Genomic DNA, 15,103 nt, shown 5'->3' on the forward strand with positions numbered 1-15,103 from the left:
AAACAAACTACAGTTTCTTTCTCACTTATCTTTATTCCTTTCCAGCAGCTGTCTTCTTGGCCCAGGTTGTCACTGTATGTCACCAGGGTTTCCTGCAAAACCCCCCACAGCTAATATTTAGACTTCTCTGTGAGCGTGAATGCTTCCTGGCCCTCAAATGTGTGCCATTAAACCTCTAATGAGGTCTCAGTGTTTACATAAGAGTCGGCATTCTTTGGCACAAGGTCCTCCTTGAGCCTCTATTCAGTTTTATCTTTCTAGCCTCGTCTCCGCCTACTTCCTGATTATACCCTATGACAGAGTGACCATATAATTTTCCAAATGGGACACCTAGGTGTGAAAGGGGCCTTAGTAATAATTATGTTGGGGAAGGAAAAAAAAGCATAAAGCAATAGTGTTTTAGGCAAATCAGAGGGAATAGTCAGCTACTTCTAGTTCTCGCCATTTTGAATGGGCCTCCTGTTCTCTCTGCACCTGTTCCTGATTGTTACCTTAGGCCAGAACTCCACTTCTCTTTTAATCAACTTAAATTTAAATATCTTTCCAAATCCACCCTCTGTAATGCTGTGTCCATGGAGGGAGAGATGCTTTCTCTTTCCTCTTCCTCTTTTTTTAAGAATAAAGAACCTCTGCCAGTGTGACTTACTTTTCCTTGTTAGTGACACAGTGGCAAGTGCACACAGTCAGCCTTCCTCACTGCCGCTCTGAAGGCACAGTCCAGGCTGGAGCCTGTTTTCCTCACAGGCTGACCATTGTGCTGGGCCCAAGTGGCATCGCTGCACGTTTGGAAAAGTGAATCAATCGACTGTGCTGGGAAGGCTGGTGAGGGCTTGGCTTGCAGAATGTGAATCATTCCCTTTAACGTGTTGAAAGGAGTGAGAAAAAAAAATGAGGTTTCGAGGTTTGAGGCCAGAGCCTGGGGTTCCAGTGTGGCAGTGCAGCAGAGTGGTTCAGGGCATGGGTGTTTCCTTGGGGACAACTGAGACTGACTTGTACTTCTGCCACCTACAACCTGTGCTAATTTAGGCAGGTTACTCCTTTCAGTTCTGCATCTGTAAAGTGGGCACAATGGGAGGTACCCCATGGATAGTAGTTGAGAGTTTGAACATGCACTCTGAATAAACTGCTGTGGTTAAGACCACCACCACCACCACCGATAGCTGGGGTGGGATCCAAGACCAGAGTGTAAAAGAAGGAAAGCTGGAGGAAATGCAGGACTGAACTCATAGTCTGAGCAGCAGACTGAGGTGCCCTGAGAGAAGATGGTCTCCACATAGGCGTGAGTAATCATGGTCTTTTGAGAAATCACTTCAGTAGAGTAGGTAGGCAAGGCACACATTTGTAGATACCTTCATAGTCAGAGGATGAAGAAAACAACGTCTAGGACTAGGGGATGGCACAGTCCTGTGCAAATGTGAAAACCTGAGCTTGGATTCCCAGCATATCCGTCCATCCATCTGTCCGTCCCTCCATCCATCCATCCATCCATCCATCCATCCAAGCTAGGCTTGGTGGTGCATGCCTATTATCCTAGCACTGGAGATGCTGAGACGGGGGAATCCCTGAGGCTTCCTGGACAGCTAGTCTTGTTCAATCTGTAAGATCCAGGTTTAATATGGAGTCATGTCTCATGATGATGATGATGTAAAAGCAATAGAGGAAAACACTTGGACAGTAGCCTCTGACCTGTGTATACACACACACACACACACACACACACACACACACACATGTACACATATATAAAGCATGCACACATGTGTTGTAGGATATTTGATTACACTGTGAACTTTGAGATTGTGTTATTTACTAGAAAAAAACAAACCCAAAACCCAACTGTTTCTAGTTGTGGTGTGACTCAGCCCTTGGCACACACCTTTAATCCCTCTGGGTGGAATACAGACATGCCTTTAGTATACACCTTTAATCCCAAACAATAAAGGTAAGGTTTATTTGTAGAAGGAAACACTCTAGTTTGGAAGTGAGTTCTAACTGAGGGGCAGGCAAAGTGATGGATTAGAGGAAGATTTGACAGAATGAGTCAGAGCTAGGACACGCCCAACTTCCACACGAGAGAGGAAGAGGAGCTGCTTAAGAGCAGTGCAGAGAGAGAGGGAGAGGGGAAGGAGGCAGGTTTCCTGAGACAGTTGCACAGAGACAGGTTGAAGAGAACAAGCTAGACACATGAAGACAGAACGAGCCAGAGAATGAGAAGGAGCCAGAAGATCAGAACAGATGGCTAGAGTGAGTTTGAGGCCAAGCAGAGGCTGAGAGAGAAAAGCCATATTGAGTCAGTCAGCTTGGAGCAGAGCTTGAGCCAGAACAGCTGAGTTGAATCAGCCTGCCAGAGTTCAGAAGTAGAAAGGGCGAGCTTATTCAGCAAGACTCAGAGGCTGAAATCATTCTAGGCCTAGATAAGACTGTACGAAGTCTAGAAGCTTCCAGGACTAGGACTCAGTTAGCAGACTGAGGCAGTAAGCCTCAAAGAGAACAATTGCTACAGGAAAATAAAAATTACATCACACCTATGTCATACACACAGCTACCCTTAGATGACAATAAGGAAATGTCTGGAAAGAAGGGAAAACAGTGGAGAGAAAGGAAAGGCAAGACAAGCTAGAGTCGGGTAGAACTATGTTGGTTTAGAAAACGTTTCTTCAGGCAGACCATACTCTTAAAAGTAAGAAGCTGCAGCTGGAGAGATGGCTAAGCAATTAAGAGCTCTGGCTGCTCTTCCAGAGGACCTGGGATCAGTTCCCAGCATCCACATGGCAGCCCACAGCTGTGTCTAACTCCAGACCTGGGGATCTGACGCCCTCTTCTGGTCTCTGTGGGCACCAGGCATACTGCATGTGGTGCAGAGGCAGACATTCAGGCAGAACACGTTAAATAAACTCATTAAATAAACAGTGAAAGGAAGAAACTCTAGGAAATAATAATCCAATCACCTATGCAGACTTTTTTTGATCGTAAACTACTGATTGAAAAATCAGTGCCTAACTTTGGTGTCCGTAACTTGCTGAGAGATTAAAAACAGCAGCCACAAGAACCAGCTGCAGGGTGGTGGCTTTTCCCAAACAGAATGGAGCGAAAATGAAGCCTGGTAGGGGTTTTAAGGGACTGGGTTAGGATTTTGGAGGAAAGGAACATGGTCTCAGTTACAAAGGTAGCTTTCCCATAGGCTGCAGTGCCTGTTTGGCCTGGCGAGGCTCATCTGCAGCAGTGACAAGCTAAGCTTCCCTCCGTAGTCCTGTGTTTCAGTACACTTTCTGAAATGGCTGTGTAGACACGCACGCGCACACACACACACACACACACACACACACACACACACTGCCTTGTGCTGAGGAAGAAAGGACACAGGTTACAGAAAAGCGCCATCTCTTCCTAAGAGTTGCCTCCAATACTCACACAGTCCTCAGAAGTCAGCACTCCTGCCCTGCCTGTGGTCCAGCAGTCTCTCCTGCACACATCAGTTTGTTTGCAGCCCCAGCCTTGAACTTGTCAAACTGACCAGCATCTCATATCTGTTGCTAAACATGTGATAGGCCAGCTTCAACAGATGCTAAGAGGGGTCTTAAAGCTAACAAACTCAACAGTGCCTTTGCACATGTTCGCCAGCTGGTTAAATAGGCAATTAGTTGTACCAAATAAGAGAGTAGGAAGTTTATTTTACCTGATATGGATGCTCTAGTTTAGTACCGTGTCCTGTGTTCACCTCCTGTAAGGGAAAAGTGTATTTGCATAGGTTTGGGGCTGTAATACTGTTCTGCTATACTACGTGTATTTTCAGTAAAAAGAAAGTCAGAATTGTTTTGTTTTGTTTCCAAAAACATGGAAGCAAGTTGTAGCAGATAAAGACAGGAAGCTTGGTGGTAGGGTTCTGAGTACTGGATCTTGGTGGTAGGTGTCTGAGTACTGAGGCTTGGTGGTAGATGGCTGAGTACTGCTAACACCATCGATACTTGTTTGGTTCCCTTGATATAATTTGTAACCAAGACTGATTGAGAAGTGTTTTTTCTTATAGAATTTGTCCCCATGCCTATCTTCGTTTCCTCTTCAATGATGTGATAAAATGCTTAGATAAAAGCAAATTGAAGGAGAAAGGGTTTATTTAGTTCAGGATTCCAGATTACAGTTCATCACTTGAAGCAAATCAAGGCAGCAGGAATGTGAAGCAGCAGCCACTTCACATCCACAGTCAAGGGCAGAGAGCAGCGAGTCGATGCATCTGTACCGGTGTGTGTTCTCCGTTTCATATAGTCCTGGGTCTCAGGCAGGGAGTGCCCCCCTGCACTGCCACCCCCAACACACACAGCGGCCGAGTCTTCCTAACCTCAGTTACACAGTCAAGGTCATCCCCTAGGCATGCTCAGAGGCCCATCTCCTAAGCGACTCTGAATGTCAAGTTAACAGCTAATGCTAAGAAGATGCTGGTCTTCATTTGAAGGAAAATCTCTTCTGTTTAGCCTGGAGGCTTCTTACTTGGCATGCCAAAGTAAAGGCTGAAGTAGAGGAACAGTTGATAGCATGCTTCTCATTTCTTACCCACAAAACAAAACACATGATTTGCAAGATTGGATATGGTTTTCAGTGGGCTTAGAGCATCTCTTACTTGGCTGATAGAGACTTTTGAAAACAAGAACATAAAAATACCTTTCTTGGGGCTGGAGAGATGGTTCAGCAATTAAAAGCCCCGGCTGCTCTTCCAGAGGACCTGGTTTCTATTCTTAGAACCAACATGGTGACTACCAACTGTCTGTAGCTGGATCTGCCACTTTCTTCTGGCCTTTAGTGGTACCAGCCAGAGCCATACACGCTGGGAAAACATCCATACACAGCAAAAGGTCTAACTCTGTACCATCCACATCCACATGAATTCATTGGCTGGTCTTTCCCAAGCGAAGCTGGGGCTTTATCAATGTGATTATTTCCCGGACATAGTCACGGGCAAAGCACTGCCCAGGTGACTTCCATCCCTTTCTCTCTTTGCCACCTCAGTGGCCCCTAAGGCTGAGAGGACAGGCATTGTGCTGTCACTCTGCAGTTGCCCAGCCATGGGAGGTGCTTCCTCCCGAGCCTTTGTTCTTGTCAGCATTGGGTGCATCTCTACTCCATATGCACCAAAAGCCAAACCTGATGTTCAGCAAGAAAGAATGAATCCTAATCCTGGTAGCCTTCCAGCTGCTTACAAACCACTTCAGTCACCGCTAGTTACTCCTGAAGCCTCATCTCATTGGAGTGTTTCCCCCTCAGACTCTCCAGGAATTGCTTAAAAAGAGTAGAATCCAGGTAGAGGCCACCGAACTCTGTCGCTGGTGGTTATATAACTGTGGGTGAATCACAGCTTAAGCAGGACAGAACATCTCCAGTTACTGGAAGTTGCCAAGAATGCAGAAGCCAGGCAGGCCCCAGTCTTCATATAATCTTTGCTCCCCAGTGTGGAAAAAACCCCTGGGGTGGAGATGGAGAGTGCCAGCCGAGCATCGCGTGTCAGTGGAGAAGCACTCTTCAGAGGCGGATGGATGCAGCCGGCTCTCCCGGTTCTCCGGGGACAGACTAGGCAGGAGCTACAGCATAAGGGAGCTCGGACTTGCCTTAGAGTTGCTTGTCCAACTTTAGTAGATTCTCCTCACAGTAATGTGGCTGATGTGAGTCGAGTTTCTGCAGGACAGGGGAGGAGGAGGAGGAGGAGGCAAGGCCGCCTTATCAGTGTGGTTCCCTGCACTCGCAAGGACCTGTTTCTGTTAATCTGTTCCTGCAGACAGCATTTCTCAGCTGTTTACATTTGATAGCTTGTTTTGCACCCGGATTTATTCCTGCCAACAGCAGGTGAAAATTTGCTTTCAGTGACTACTTCATTTGTTCTTGTTAAGGACACTTTATAGCATTTATAACTTTATTTGAATGCCGAACTATACCTTTTATATAGGGTATGAGTGTTTCCCATACCCTAGATCTGTGAGCCTGTAGCATCAGAGAGCTGGTTGCTGCCTGTCAGAAAGATGTTTGACATAGATGTAGTACTTCATTGAGGTAACATGTTTTTTAATGTCCACAATGAGGTAAGGCTGGAAAGACACTGAAAACCCCAAGAGAGAAGGATGCTTTCATTGTAGCGTCAGCTGCTGGAAGCTGGGCGTTCCCAGCTACTCGTTCGTTTTGAGATCTAGAACGCATCCCGTGCTGTCCTCTCCTTAATAAGCATAAACTGCTTACTTTGGGTAGAAACCCACCATTAGAACGGAGTGTTGTCATTTTATGTCACGCAATTAACATGCTATCTAGCCATCAGAAAATGTAAGTCAGTGAGGTTGTCTGTAATTATCTGAAGAGTGTTTCTATATGTGCCAAAGTGTGTGATCACCAGTTCTGTTTGATGTCAAAACTGTTCAAAGGAATTTCAGTTTATCTTAGAAACTGGCTGTTGTATAATTGTTCTCCGTGACTGGGTAGTCATTTGAGGGAGGAATATAATATGTATTTTTTGTCTTCTTTTTCTAGATATACTGCTGTTCTTGAACATCATCCCATTGAGAACCCCAGGGTAGTTCAGCCACCAGCATGTCCAAGCACAAACTTATTATACTAAGACATGGAGAGGGCCAATGGAATAAGGAGAACCGATTCTGTAGTTGGGTGGACCAGAAACTTAACAACGACGGACTGGAGGAGGCTCGGAACTGTGGGAGGCAGCTCAAAGCTCTCAACTTCGAGTTTGATCTTGTCTTCACATCCATCCTTAACAGGTCCATTCACACAGCCTGGCTGATCCTGGAAGAGCTGGGGCAGGAGTGGGTGCCTGTGGAGAGCTCCTGGCGTCTGAATGAGCGTCACTATGGAGCCTTGATTGGCCTCAACAGGGAGAAAATGGCTTTGAATCATGGTGAAGAGCAGGTAAGGCTCTGGAGGAGAAGCTACAACGTGACCCCACCTCCTATAGAGGAGTCTCATCCCTACTTCCACGAGATCTACAGTGACCGGAGGTACAAAGTGTGCGATGTGCCCTTGGATCAACTGCCACGTTCAGAAAGCTTGAAGGATGTTCTGGAGAGACTTCTTCCCTACTGGAAGGAAAGGATTGCTCCGGAAATCTTAAAGGGCAAAAGCATTCTGATATCTGCTCACGGGAATAGCAGTAGAGCTCTCCTGAAACATCTGGAAGGTACTGGCTTTCTGTCCTGCTTCAGAGCTTGCTAAGAGTTGTGGTTGGGTCTTATTCTAGAAACCGAGCTACAGTGTGCTGCCCTCTAGCACCTCCTACCTCACGCCCCTTGTCACTTCATATTTAAGAAGCCATTGTTCTAGAAACCAGAACTCCTGTAGTTCTTGGTGCTCATTGTGGCTGAAGCTGAGGCTTTCAGACACATGCGGGGAGTTCAGTGTGACGGAGCGGTAGGGTTTTGGAGTTTCAGAATTGGGGAGGTACATCTAAGACCTTGCATTTCTGAGCATTTACGGTGATAACTGCTGCTCTGGGGGCTCTGCACTTTTAAAGAGCTCTGATCTGAGGGATCACCTGCCCTCTGCTGTAATGAGAAGAGGCTAAGAAAGGAAGCAATTTTACAAGTTTATTTTAGCCTTTTAAAGTAAATTATCTAGAATCCAGTTTCGTCTATTTTCTTCCCATGTCAAACAATTGTGGCTGTGTTTTCAGACGTGGATTTCCTGAGCAGTTCTTTAGTTGCCGTTTTCCAGACCAGGCTTAGTCACTGCTTATGAGAATGCTAGAGGGGAGGAAAATCAAACATACGGCTTTTTTCCGAATCTCTGCTAAAGGAGAAGACTAGGGGCTTCTGTTTGTCTCAGTCACTTGATGTTGAGTTCTAACACAAGGACTCTGGGCAATCCGTTCTGGGGTGCCAGTGACTGAGGGTGACTTCCTCACTCCTGCTCTCCCTTCTCTCACCCCCACGGCTGTCCCTTTGACTCTTGTACTCCATGTCTTCCTACAGAATAGGAAGGGCTGAAGCTCTGTGAGAAAAGCAGGGGTAGGTGGCTGACCCCAGAGCAATGGGTCTCTGGGAGATGATGGCACTGTGAACATTTTATTGTATGGCTAGCTTGCTCTAATTGTTAGGGCATTATCTAGACCCGATTGACCACTTAGATACCTGACATCCACTAGTCATGCGGAGGTCTAGAATCTACAAGCTTTATCAGCTGTTACTGAGTTTATCGGATAACCATGGTGGTTATCCTTTTGTGTCTGTATATAACTTACTTATTCAAGAATGTATAAGGTTCTATTCTTAATTATTCAGGAAAATCAAAATATGATTAAATTATATGTAACTGTATCATTGACAGACTATAATTATTTATTGTTCAAAAGAGTTGAGGGCCCTGTTAGAAAAACAAATTGAAATCTAAAATTTCAATGTTTCTGGCAGAATTTATATTCTACACAACTTCTTTTAGAGAGATGGTACTTATATCATGTTTTAGCCAGGCTCCCTTCCCCAAAGAAAATACCACTCCTTCAGGGGGTTCCTTTTAGCTAGGTGAGTGAGCCCTAAAAAAAAAAAAGAAGAAGAGGAGGAGGAGGAAGTTTCCCTGCCGTTTAGTGCTATCTACTCCTCACCCGTCTACACGGATGTGGCTCTTGAAGATGGTTCTGTATCCCTAGATGCCCATCCCGCCTCCCACCCCCAGCAGCACATGATGGTTTACTGTTTGTGAATGATCTTTGTAAGGGAGCTAGGAAAAGGGCCTCACCATTGGTAATGAAGGAGTCAATCACCATGGTAGAGGTGAAGGGAAAATATCTGCTGGAGGTGAGGTTAGACATTGAAAAAAAGGTCTACATGCCAGGTGATGGTGGTGCACGCCTTTGATCCCAGCACTTGGGAGGCAGAGGCAAGCCAGCCTGGTCTACAGACAAGCTCCAGGACAGCCAGGGGCTATGCAGAGAAACTTGTCTCAAAAACAAACAAAAAACAAAGCAAAACCAAAAATCTTGTCTACAATTAAGGGAAAATTTTAATGTATTAATAATTTTTTAAAAACTGTCCAGTCAAGCAGTGTAATGTGCTCTGGACAAGAATGTGCAGCTTCCTAAAGGGGTCCAGTGCACTCCTCTCAAGACCAGCTACCCCACCCCCACCCCACACTTAGTGCCCTACTGTAGCTGTGAAGGGCCCAGAGCAGGACACCTAAGACAACAGAAATTCACTTTGTGAGTCTAGAAGTCGTAAGTTTGAAGGGATAGGCAGGGCTATCCTTATGTCCAGCTTCACAGCTCTAGGTGCTGGCGATTGCTGGCAGTCTTTGGCATTTATTCCCTGGTATTTGGACATCATTCCTGTCTTCTTCCCATGTAACCTGTGGGGTTAGGGGTCCTTGTCCAAATTTCTTTGTGTTGTAGAAACATTCATACATACTATTGAGGCGGGGTCTGCCCACTGACATCATTTGAACTTGATTGTTTCTTTTAAAGATTTGGTTTTCAACTAAGGCCACATTCTGAGGTCCTGGAGGTTGAAGCTTCAATCTCCCTCCCTGTCTTTGTCCCTGTCCCCGCCCCTGCCCCTGCCCCCACCCCCCTTCTCCAGGAACAGAGTTCAATCAACACCCAAGAGAAATGAAAATTTCCACACTAAAACTTGTTTACAAACTTTAATAACAGCAGATTCATAATAGCCAAAAAGTAGAACAGCTTAAATGTCCAACTAACGAATGGGCAAATTCAGTGTTTTCTAGCCACAGAGGAGGAGGTTTTCTCAGCAGTGAAGAGGAGTGAAGTACTATATGCATCGTACTGGATGAATGGTGAGGTCATTGCATTGTGGGAAAGCGAGGCACAAAGGATTCTTTATAAGGTGTCCATAGTAGAGGCTGGAGAGATGACTTGGCAGTTAAGAGTACTGCCTGCTCTTCCAGAGGACCCGAGTTCATCTCCCAGCGCCTACGCAGCCTGTCATTCCAATTCTAAGGGATTGGATCTGTCTCTTGGCATCTGAGGGCCCCCCCACGTGTGTCACATATTCATGCAGCCACACGTGCATACACATAAATAAAGATGAATCTTTATGTCCAGAATAGGTGTAAATCTCAAGACAGAACTTAGAACACGTGCATACGGACAGGACTGGGGACGCCTGGAGTCTGCGAGGACAGCGAGTGTCTTGATTCTGAGTTGCTTCCTGGGTGACAAAACTGTTCTAAAATCGATTATAATGATGGTTGCACAACTCTGCACATGTCTGAAAAGCTATTGAAATGTACACCTTAAATGGATAGCTTATATGTGAATTATATTTTATTAATAATATAACATTCAGTGAAATTCAAAATAAAAAGGGCATGTTGTTATAACGAAGAATGGCTTAGGGCAAGTATAGTGAAGTGATGCTAACACAGATGTATATAGATAATGAATATATAATCAGGAAGGCAAAAGCTTAGCTTTGACTGCTGAGACAGAAAAGGACTTCCAGGGCTTTCTCAGAAAGGAGCAAGCTTAGGCCACAGACTGCTTCCAGCACTCTGGAATGCCTTCCTAGATGTCGGCCACATAGGATTCAGTGAGTTTTCAGAGGCTAACAAAATTGAAATAATCTTATGACTTCAGTCATTATCACTGTAGATAACTTTAGGAAATGGTCTTATTTTGTGATTCTGAGCTAAGGCAGTGGAGTTGGAATGAGAAGAAAAGACTTCCTTAGGAAGTCTTGGGGTCAGGAGCAAGGCAAAGGGTAGAAGATGTCTGCAGGGAAAGAGAGGCAGGTATGAAGGAGCTAGAGCGTAGAGATGGTGGGTGTGGTGCAAGGGAGAGGGAGATTTTCCACTAGGGGAGGAATGCGCACAAGATGCAGACAGACAGACATCAGTCTGTAACCAGGCAGCAGCAGAGGAAAGTGTAAAGGGAGCGTTTGGCTTTGGCTCTTGCACATCCCCCCCCCCCACACTTTTTTTTTTCCTGGAGTAGCCCCTGTTGGAACCACTGTTAGATTCATGAAGTTCTTTGATGTTACCATGCCTTCTCCTGGTTGTGGACTGCCTACCTAACATGAGGAAGTTATGTATGCGAAATAGGTTGGTTTATTTCATAGAGTACTTACCTATTGTTTTGGGAATGCTCAAAACACTTGTCTCTGCTCGTCTAAAGCCCAAGTGTTGGCACAGCTTCTTAAGTGTGGGTCAGAAACCCATACGCAATTGAATCCTGACATAGGACCCTGTAACAAGGTGAGGCTGTGGAAAGTCTGGGAGCACGGGAAGGTTTCTGAGGGTACAACAATAACAAAATTAATTCCGATCCAAATGCATAACGGCTCTGGGGTGTAGCGTTACCAAGCTTCATTGCAGCCTTGGTTTTGAACACACGAGGAAGAATTAAAGGGTATCTTCCCAGAATCTGAAGAAATGGTGTCCTGAAGGATAGACAGTGTTTCTTCTATATCATCTCTATTAATTTGATGAGATTTCAGCATTTTAAAATTTGTTATAGATGTACTCACTCACCAACATAGGAGCACCACCCTTAGGCCTGTGGTCTTGTATGTGGAATCTTGAGAAGGCTAAGTTTATAGGGTTTTCTGTGCTATTTGATAAAATATCCCATTGGCTTTAGAAGCTACCCTTTCTCCAAAAAAAAAAAAAGAATGACTTTCTTCCACTTGGTAGGGGGTGGGAGGACACCTCACCTCTCTCAGAGGCATCAGAGCTTACAATGTGTATGTTTATTGTGAAAATTTACCACATTGCTAGTGTACATTCTATAGTTGTCTGCCTCACAAGACCCATTTCTGATGGATACAAATTATCTTGATGTAATTACTATTACCTTTTACTTCTAGAGTTACCACAGATCAGCCAGTAAATGACAAAGTCACTTTACTGTATGGTTGTCTTTAGACTTAATGACTAACCAGAATTCATTAAAATTAACAGTCTTTGCAATGCATACTTCCTGTATTCACAAAAGTTGCCAAACTTACATTGATTAAAAAAAAAAAAAGGTAAAAATTCTTGTTGTAGATACATCTGATTCTAACCCATGCTTTCTGTAGGAATACATATTTATATAAAAGTGTCCCCCATAAAATAGGGGTTTTTAAGGACCTGGGGAACTTTCCCTGTGTTGTCCTTAAACCACACATTACCAATTATAAAACTACTTTAACTGTTTGAGAACTAACTCAGAGGTGGGGATAGTGGTGACTCCAGTTAAGGAATTATAATATTGTTCTTTAATATGCTCACAACATTCACCTGCCCTCCTGTCTACAGGGGCAATGTCTGTGTATGTCAGCTGTGCAAGTGTTGACTTTAGGATGCTTTTTAAACTTCTCGTGTATTTGGTACTGCGGCATTACTGCAGTCAGATCCTGGCTGTGCTTAGAAGACAGGACCCAGGGTGGTGTAAAAAAAATCCAGGAAGGCCCCGGATGGCTTGGCCATGATGACCACAGCCTTCGGTCAGAATTGTCAACTCTGCCCCAAGACCAATTTACTTGGCTTCTAAGCAGGATTGCAAGCAGGAGTTTTTTCATTTTAAGTTTTCCCCCTGAAGAATGGCTCTTTTCCTTGCTTATTCTTTCTTCAGAACATTACAGTGTAAGCAGCGGAGTCAAGAGCATCCCTAGCAGGTCGACCAGTTTTTAAAAAGGTAACTTAATACAAGGAAATGAGTCTTTAATTATTACCGCCACTGTAACACTGTGGCCCGCGAATGGCACTCCCTGGGGGAAATGAGTCTTTCGTTATTGCCGCCATTGTAACACTGTGGCCTGTGAGTGGCACTCCCTGGCACAGCTGTACAAAGAGGCTGTTTGTGGAGCTCATGCTTCCTGCCAAGCATAGTCCTAGACATTTTGCACAGATATCTTGTTTCATGTAGAAACCTGAGTGTGGCCTTTAGCTCTCTGGAGAGCAGTAGCTCAATATTGGGTTTTACTCTGTTGTTTACTGTCTCCAAATCCTATTTCTTTATTTCATGGGATCAATCACTGATCAGGAGGCTTGACAGAAGCTTTAGTTAAAACAAGCAAGCTTTTTCACACCCCAGTACCGTGGATGAATCCGTCACAGCATGCTAGGTGAAGAAACCTCAGCAGAGAATGCTGCGTACCGCCTCGGCCCACGCATGTGGCACGTGGGAGCGAACCAAGCTACAAGGTCCAAGCAGAGCTGAGTGGCAGAGGCAGGCTGCATGTCTGCAAGGCGACTCGGGGTCAGGGGATGCTAGGCTCTTGGGCATCGTCACTGCAGGTGCCTACACCTTTATAGACGAAGCTTAACGGAGCTGGCTGGCAGGTGCTTTAGTGTTAATGTAGTGAAAATGGTGCCTCAGAAGAGACCGGCTTCATTCAGTGTAGTCAGTAAGTGAAGTGCCCTTAATCGGGACCTTAGTTTGTGTTCCACAGAGTGATCGTCTGAGTGGGATTCAATCCCAGGACCCCTATTTGCCACCGTATTCTATAGCCATGTGCTTCCATCTGCTCTCTCCACATACACACAGTGGAATTAGATGAACACACCTCCCTGTGTCTTGAAAACTCGAGTGGGCATTGTTACGGCCTTTTCAGTCTTCTGGAGCTGTGTGGTGCCGACTCTCTTCAGTGCCTAAGCCATCAGCAGGCCAGGGCCACCCTTCAAAGTTCTGCTTCATGAGATGTTACACCGAAGATGCTGGAAGAGTTTGTGTGTATTTTTATTTTTATGGTGCTGGGGATTGACCCAAGGAGCTCACACCTTCCAGACCAGTGCCCTGCCACTGAGCTGCACCCTAGCCTGACCGTGTATTTTGTTAGCCTTGCCAGTGTTACTTATACAGGTTGTGAAGCCTTCTGATGGCTTTTCAATCCCAGACTGATGACCTCTTATTTGTCACTGTATTCTATAGCCTTATGCTTTCATCTGCTCTTTCCACTTGTACACACACACACACACACACACACACGCACACACACCCATACCCATCTGTGTGCTTCTAACATCATCTAGTAAGGCTAGAAGTAGGTTATGGACCTCTTGGAGTCAATGTGTGTGAGCAATACAGTTGAAGACAATGTTACTGGTTGGAAGTTAGCTAACATTCTTACCCGAGGATCACCACTTTAGGAGCCTCGTGGCAGCATCTCTGACAGGCTCCCTGTCTGCTGAGCCTGGTCTGTAACCTGCCTAGTAACGTATTTCTATTAGAGATCGATTTACGTGTAATCTGAGAATGCTTAATATTTTCAGAAGACAAACAAGGCATGGGATACTATACAGTAAGAAAATTCCCCCAGGGACTGCTTCACTGGTTTTCAGAACCATAAATAATTGCCTACAATCTTGTCAGTAAGTCCAGGTTAAAGCCGATCTCGCCCCTGACAGTTGTGCTTCTCACAACGCTGCAAGAGAACTTTGAATGCCCGCGGGAGAGCTAAAAGCAACCTGTTGTGCACAGTTCCAGACAGGCGTGTGTTTCTTTTTCTTGTGGTTGGCATAGTTGCTTCCTGTTTGTTTCCTGCTGGTCCACACTGAAGGAAAAGCCGAGTACCTAACTGAGTGTTGGATGTGGTCTGTACCTTGCCAGAGGAAGTAGATTGTTTAGTCTGGTTTAAGCACAGGATCAGGCAGATGCAAGACAGGGATAAAGAGTGGCGGCAAGAAATTTGTATAAGACTTGGACTCTGTCCCTGGAGAAGTGTACACAGCTGCACACACAGCAAGTCAGACACAAGGTGACGTGAAATGAGAGAAATGAGAGGAAAGGTCAGCTAGAGCTGGCTGCCAATGGCGGCTGAGGTGTTTGTCACCTTTGGCATTTAGTAGGATATTTTCAGAATCATGGAGTTCAAGCCCTCTTTCCTGGGAGACAAATAATTGCTTAGTGGTAGAGCTGAGCTAGCTTTTATGCAAGCCTACAAAATCTATAGTAGCCTTTATTCTTAAATAGCGTAAGATTTTAACTGTAATTTAACTAAACAAATTAAATTATAATTATTTGAATACATTATTTAAATTATAAGTGATTTAAGTGAATAAATTTGGTAAATTATAGTGAATGAAAAGTTAACTAAAACTGAAAGGTGAATTCATCTCTCTCTTGCTTAATTTTAAAGCAGCAGCTATTACCCTGCCATCAGGTTACAGGGTAATTTAATACCCT

At 44.9% G+C, this 15,103-nt stretch overlaps 1 protein-coding gene across 5 annotated transcripts in view; it reads left to right on the forward strand.

Moving 5' to 3' along the window:
* The window catches only part of Bpgm (2,3-bisphosphoglycerate mutase), a 28,781-nt gene that overhangs the window by 4,430 nt on the left and 9,248 nt on the right, over positions 1-15,103 (forward strand). For 2 of the 5 annotated variants that reach the window (NM_001363710.1, NM_001363709.1), the window contains exon 2: positions 6,750-7,165. In NM_001363710.1, the coding sequence (NP_001350639.1) occupies positions 6,871-7,165 (295 nt within the window). In that variant the 5' untranslated portion in view covers positions 6,750-6,870. Of the gene's footprint in view, positions 1-6,504; positions 7,166-15,103 lie in introns of all 5 variants that reach the window. The other 3 variants (NR_156731.1, NM_007563.5, NM_001363708.1) reach the window with 3 other exon arrangements.

The sequence above is a fragment of the Mus musculus genome, chromosome 6, assembly GCF_000001635.26.
Source record: "Mus musculus strain C57BL/6J chromosome 6, GRCm38.p6 C57BL/6J".
Lineage (NCBI taxonomy): Eukaryota > Metazoa > Chordata > Mammalia > Rodentia > Muridae > Mus > Mus musculus.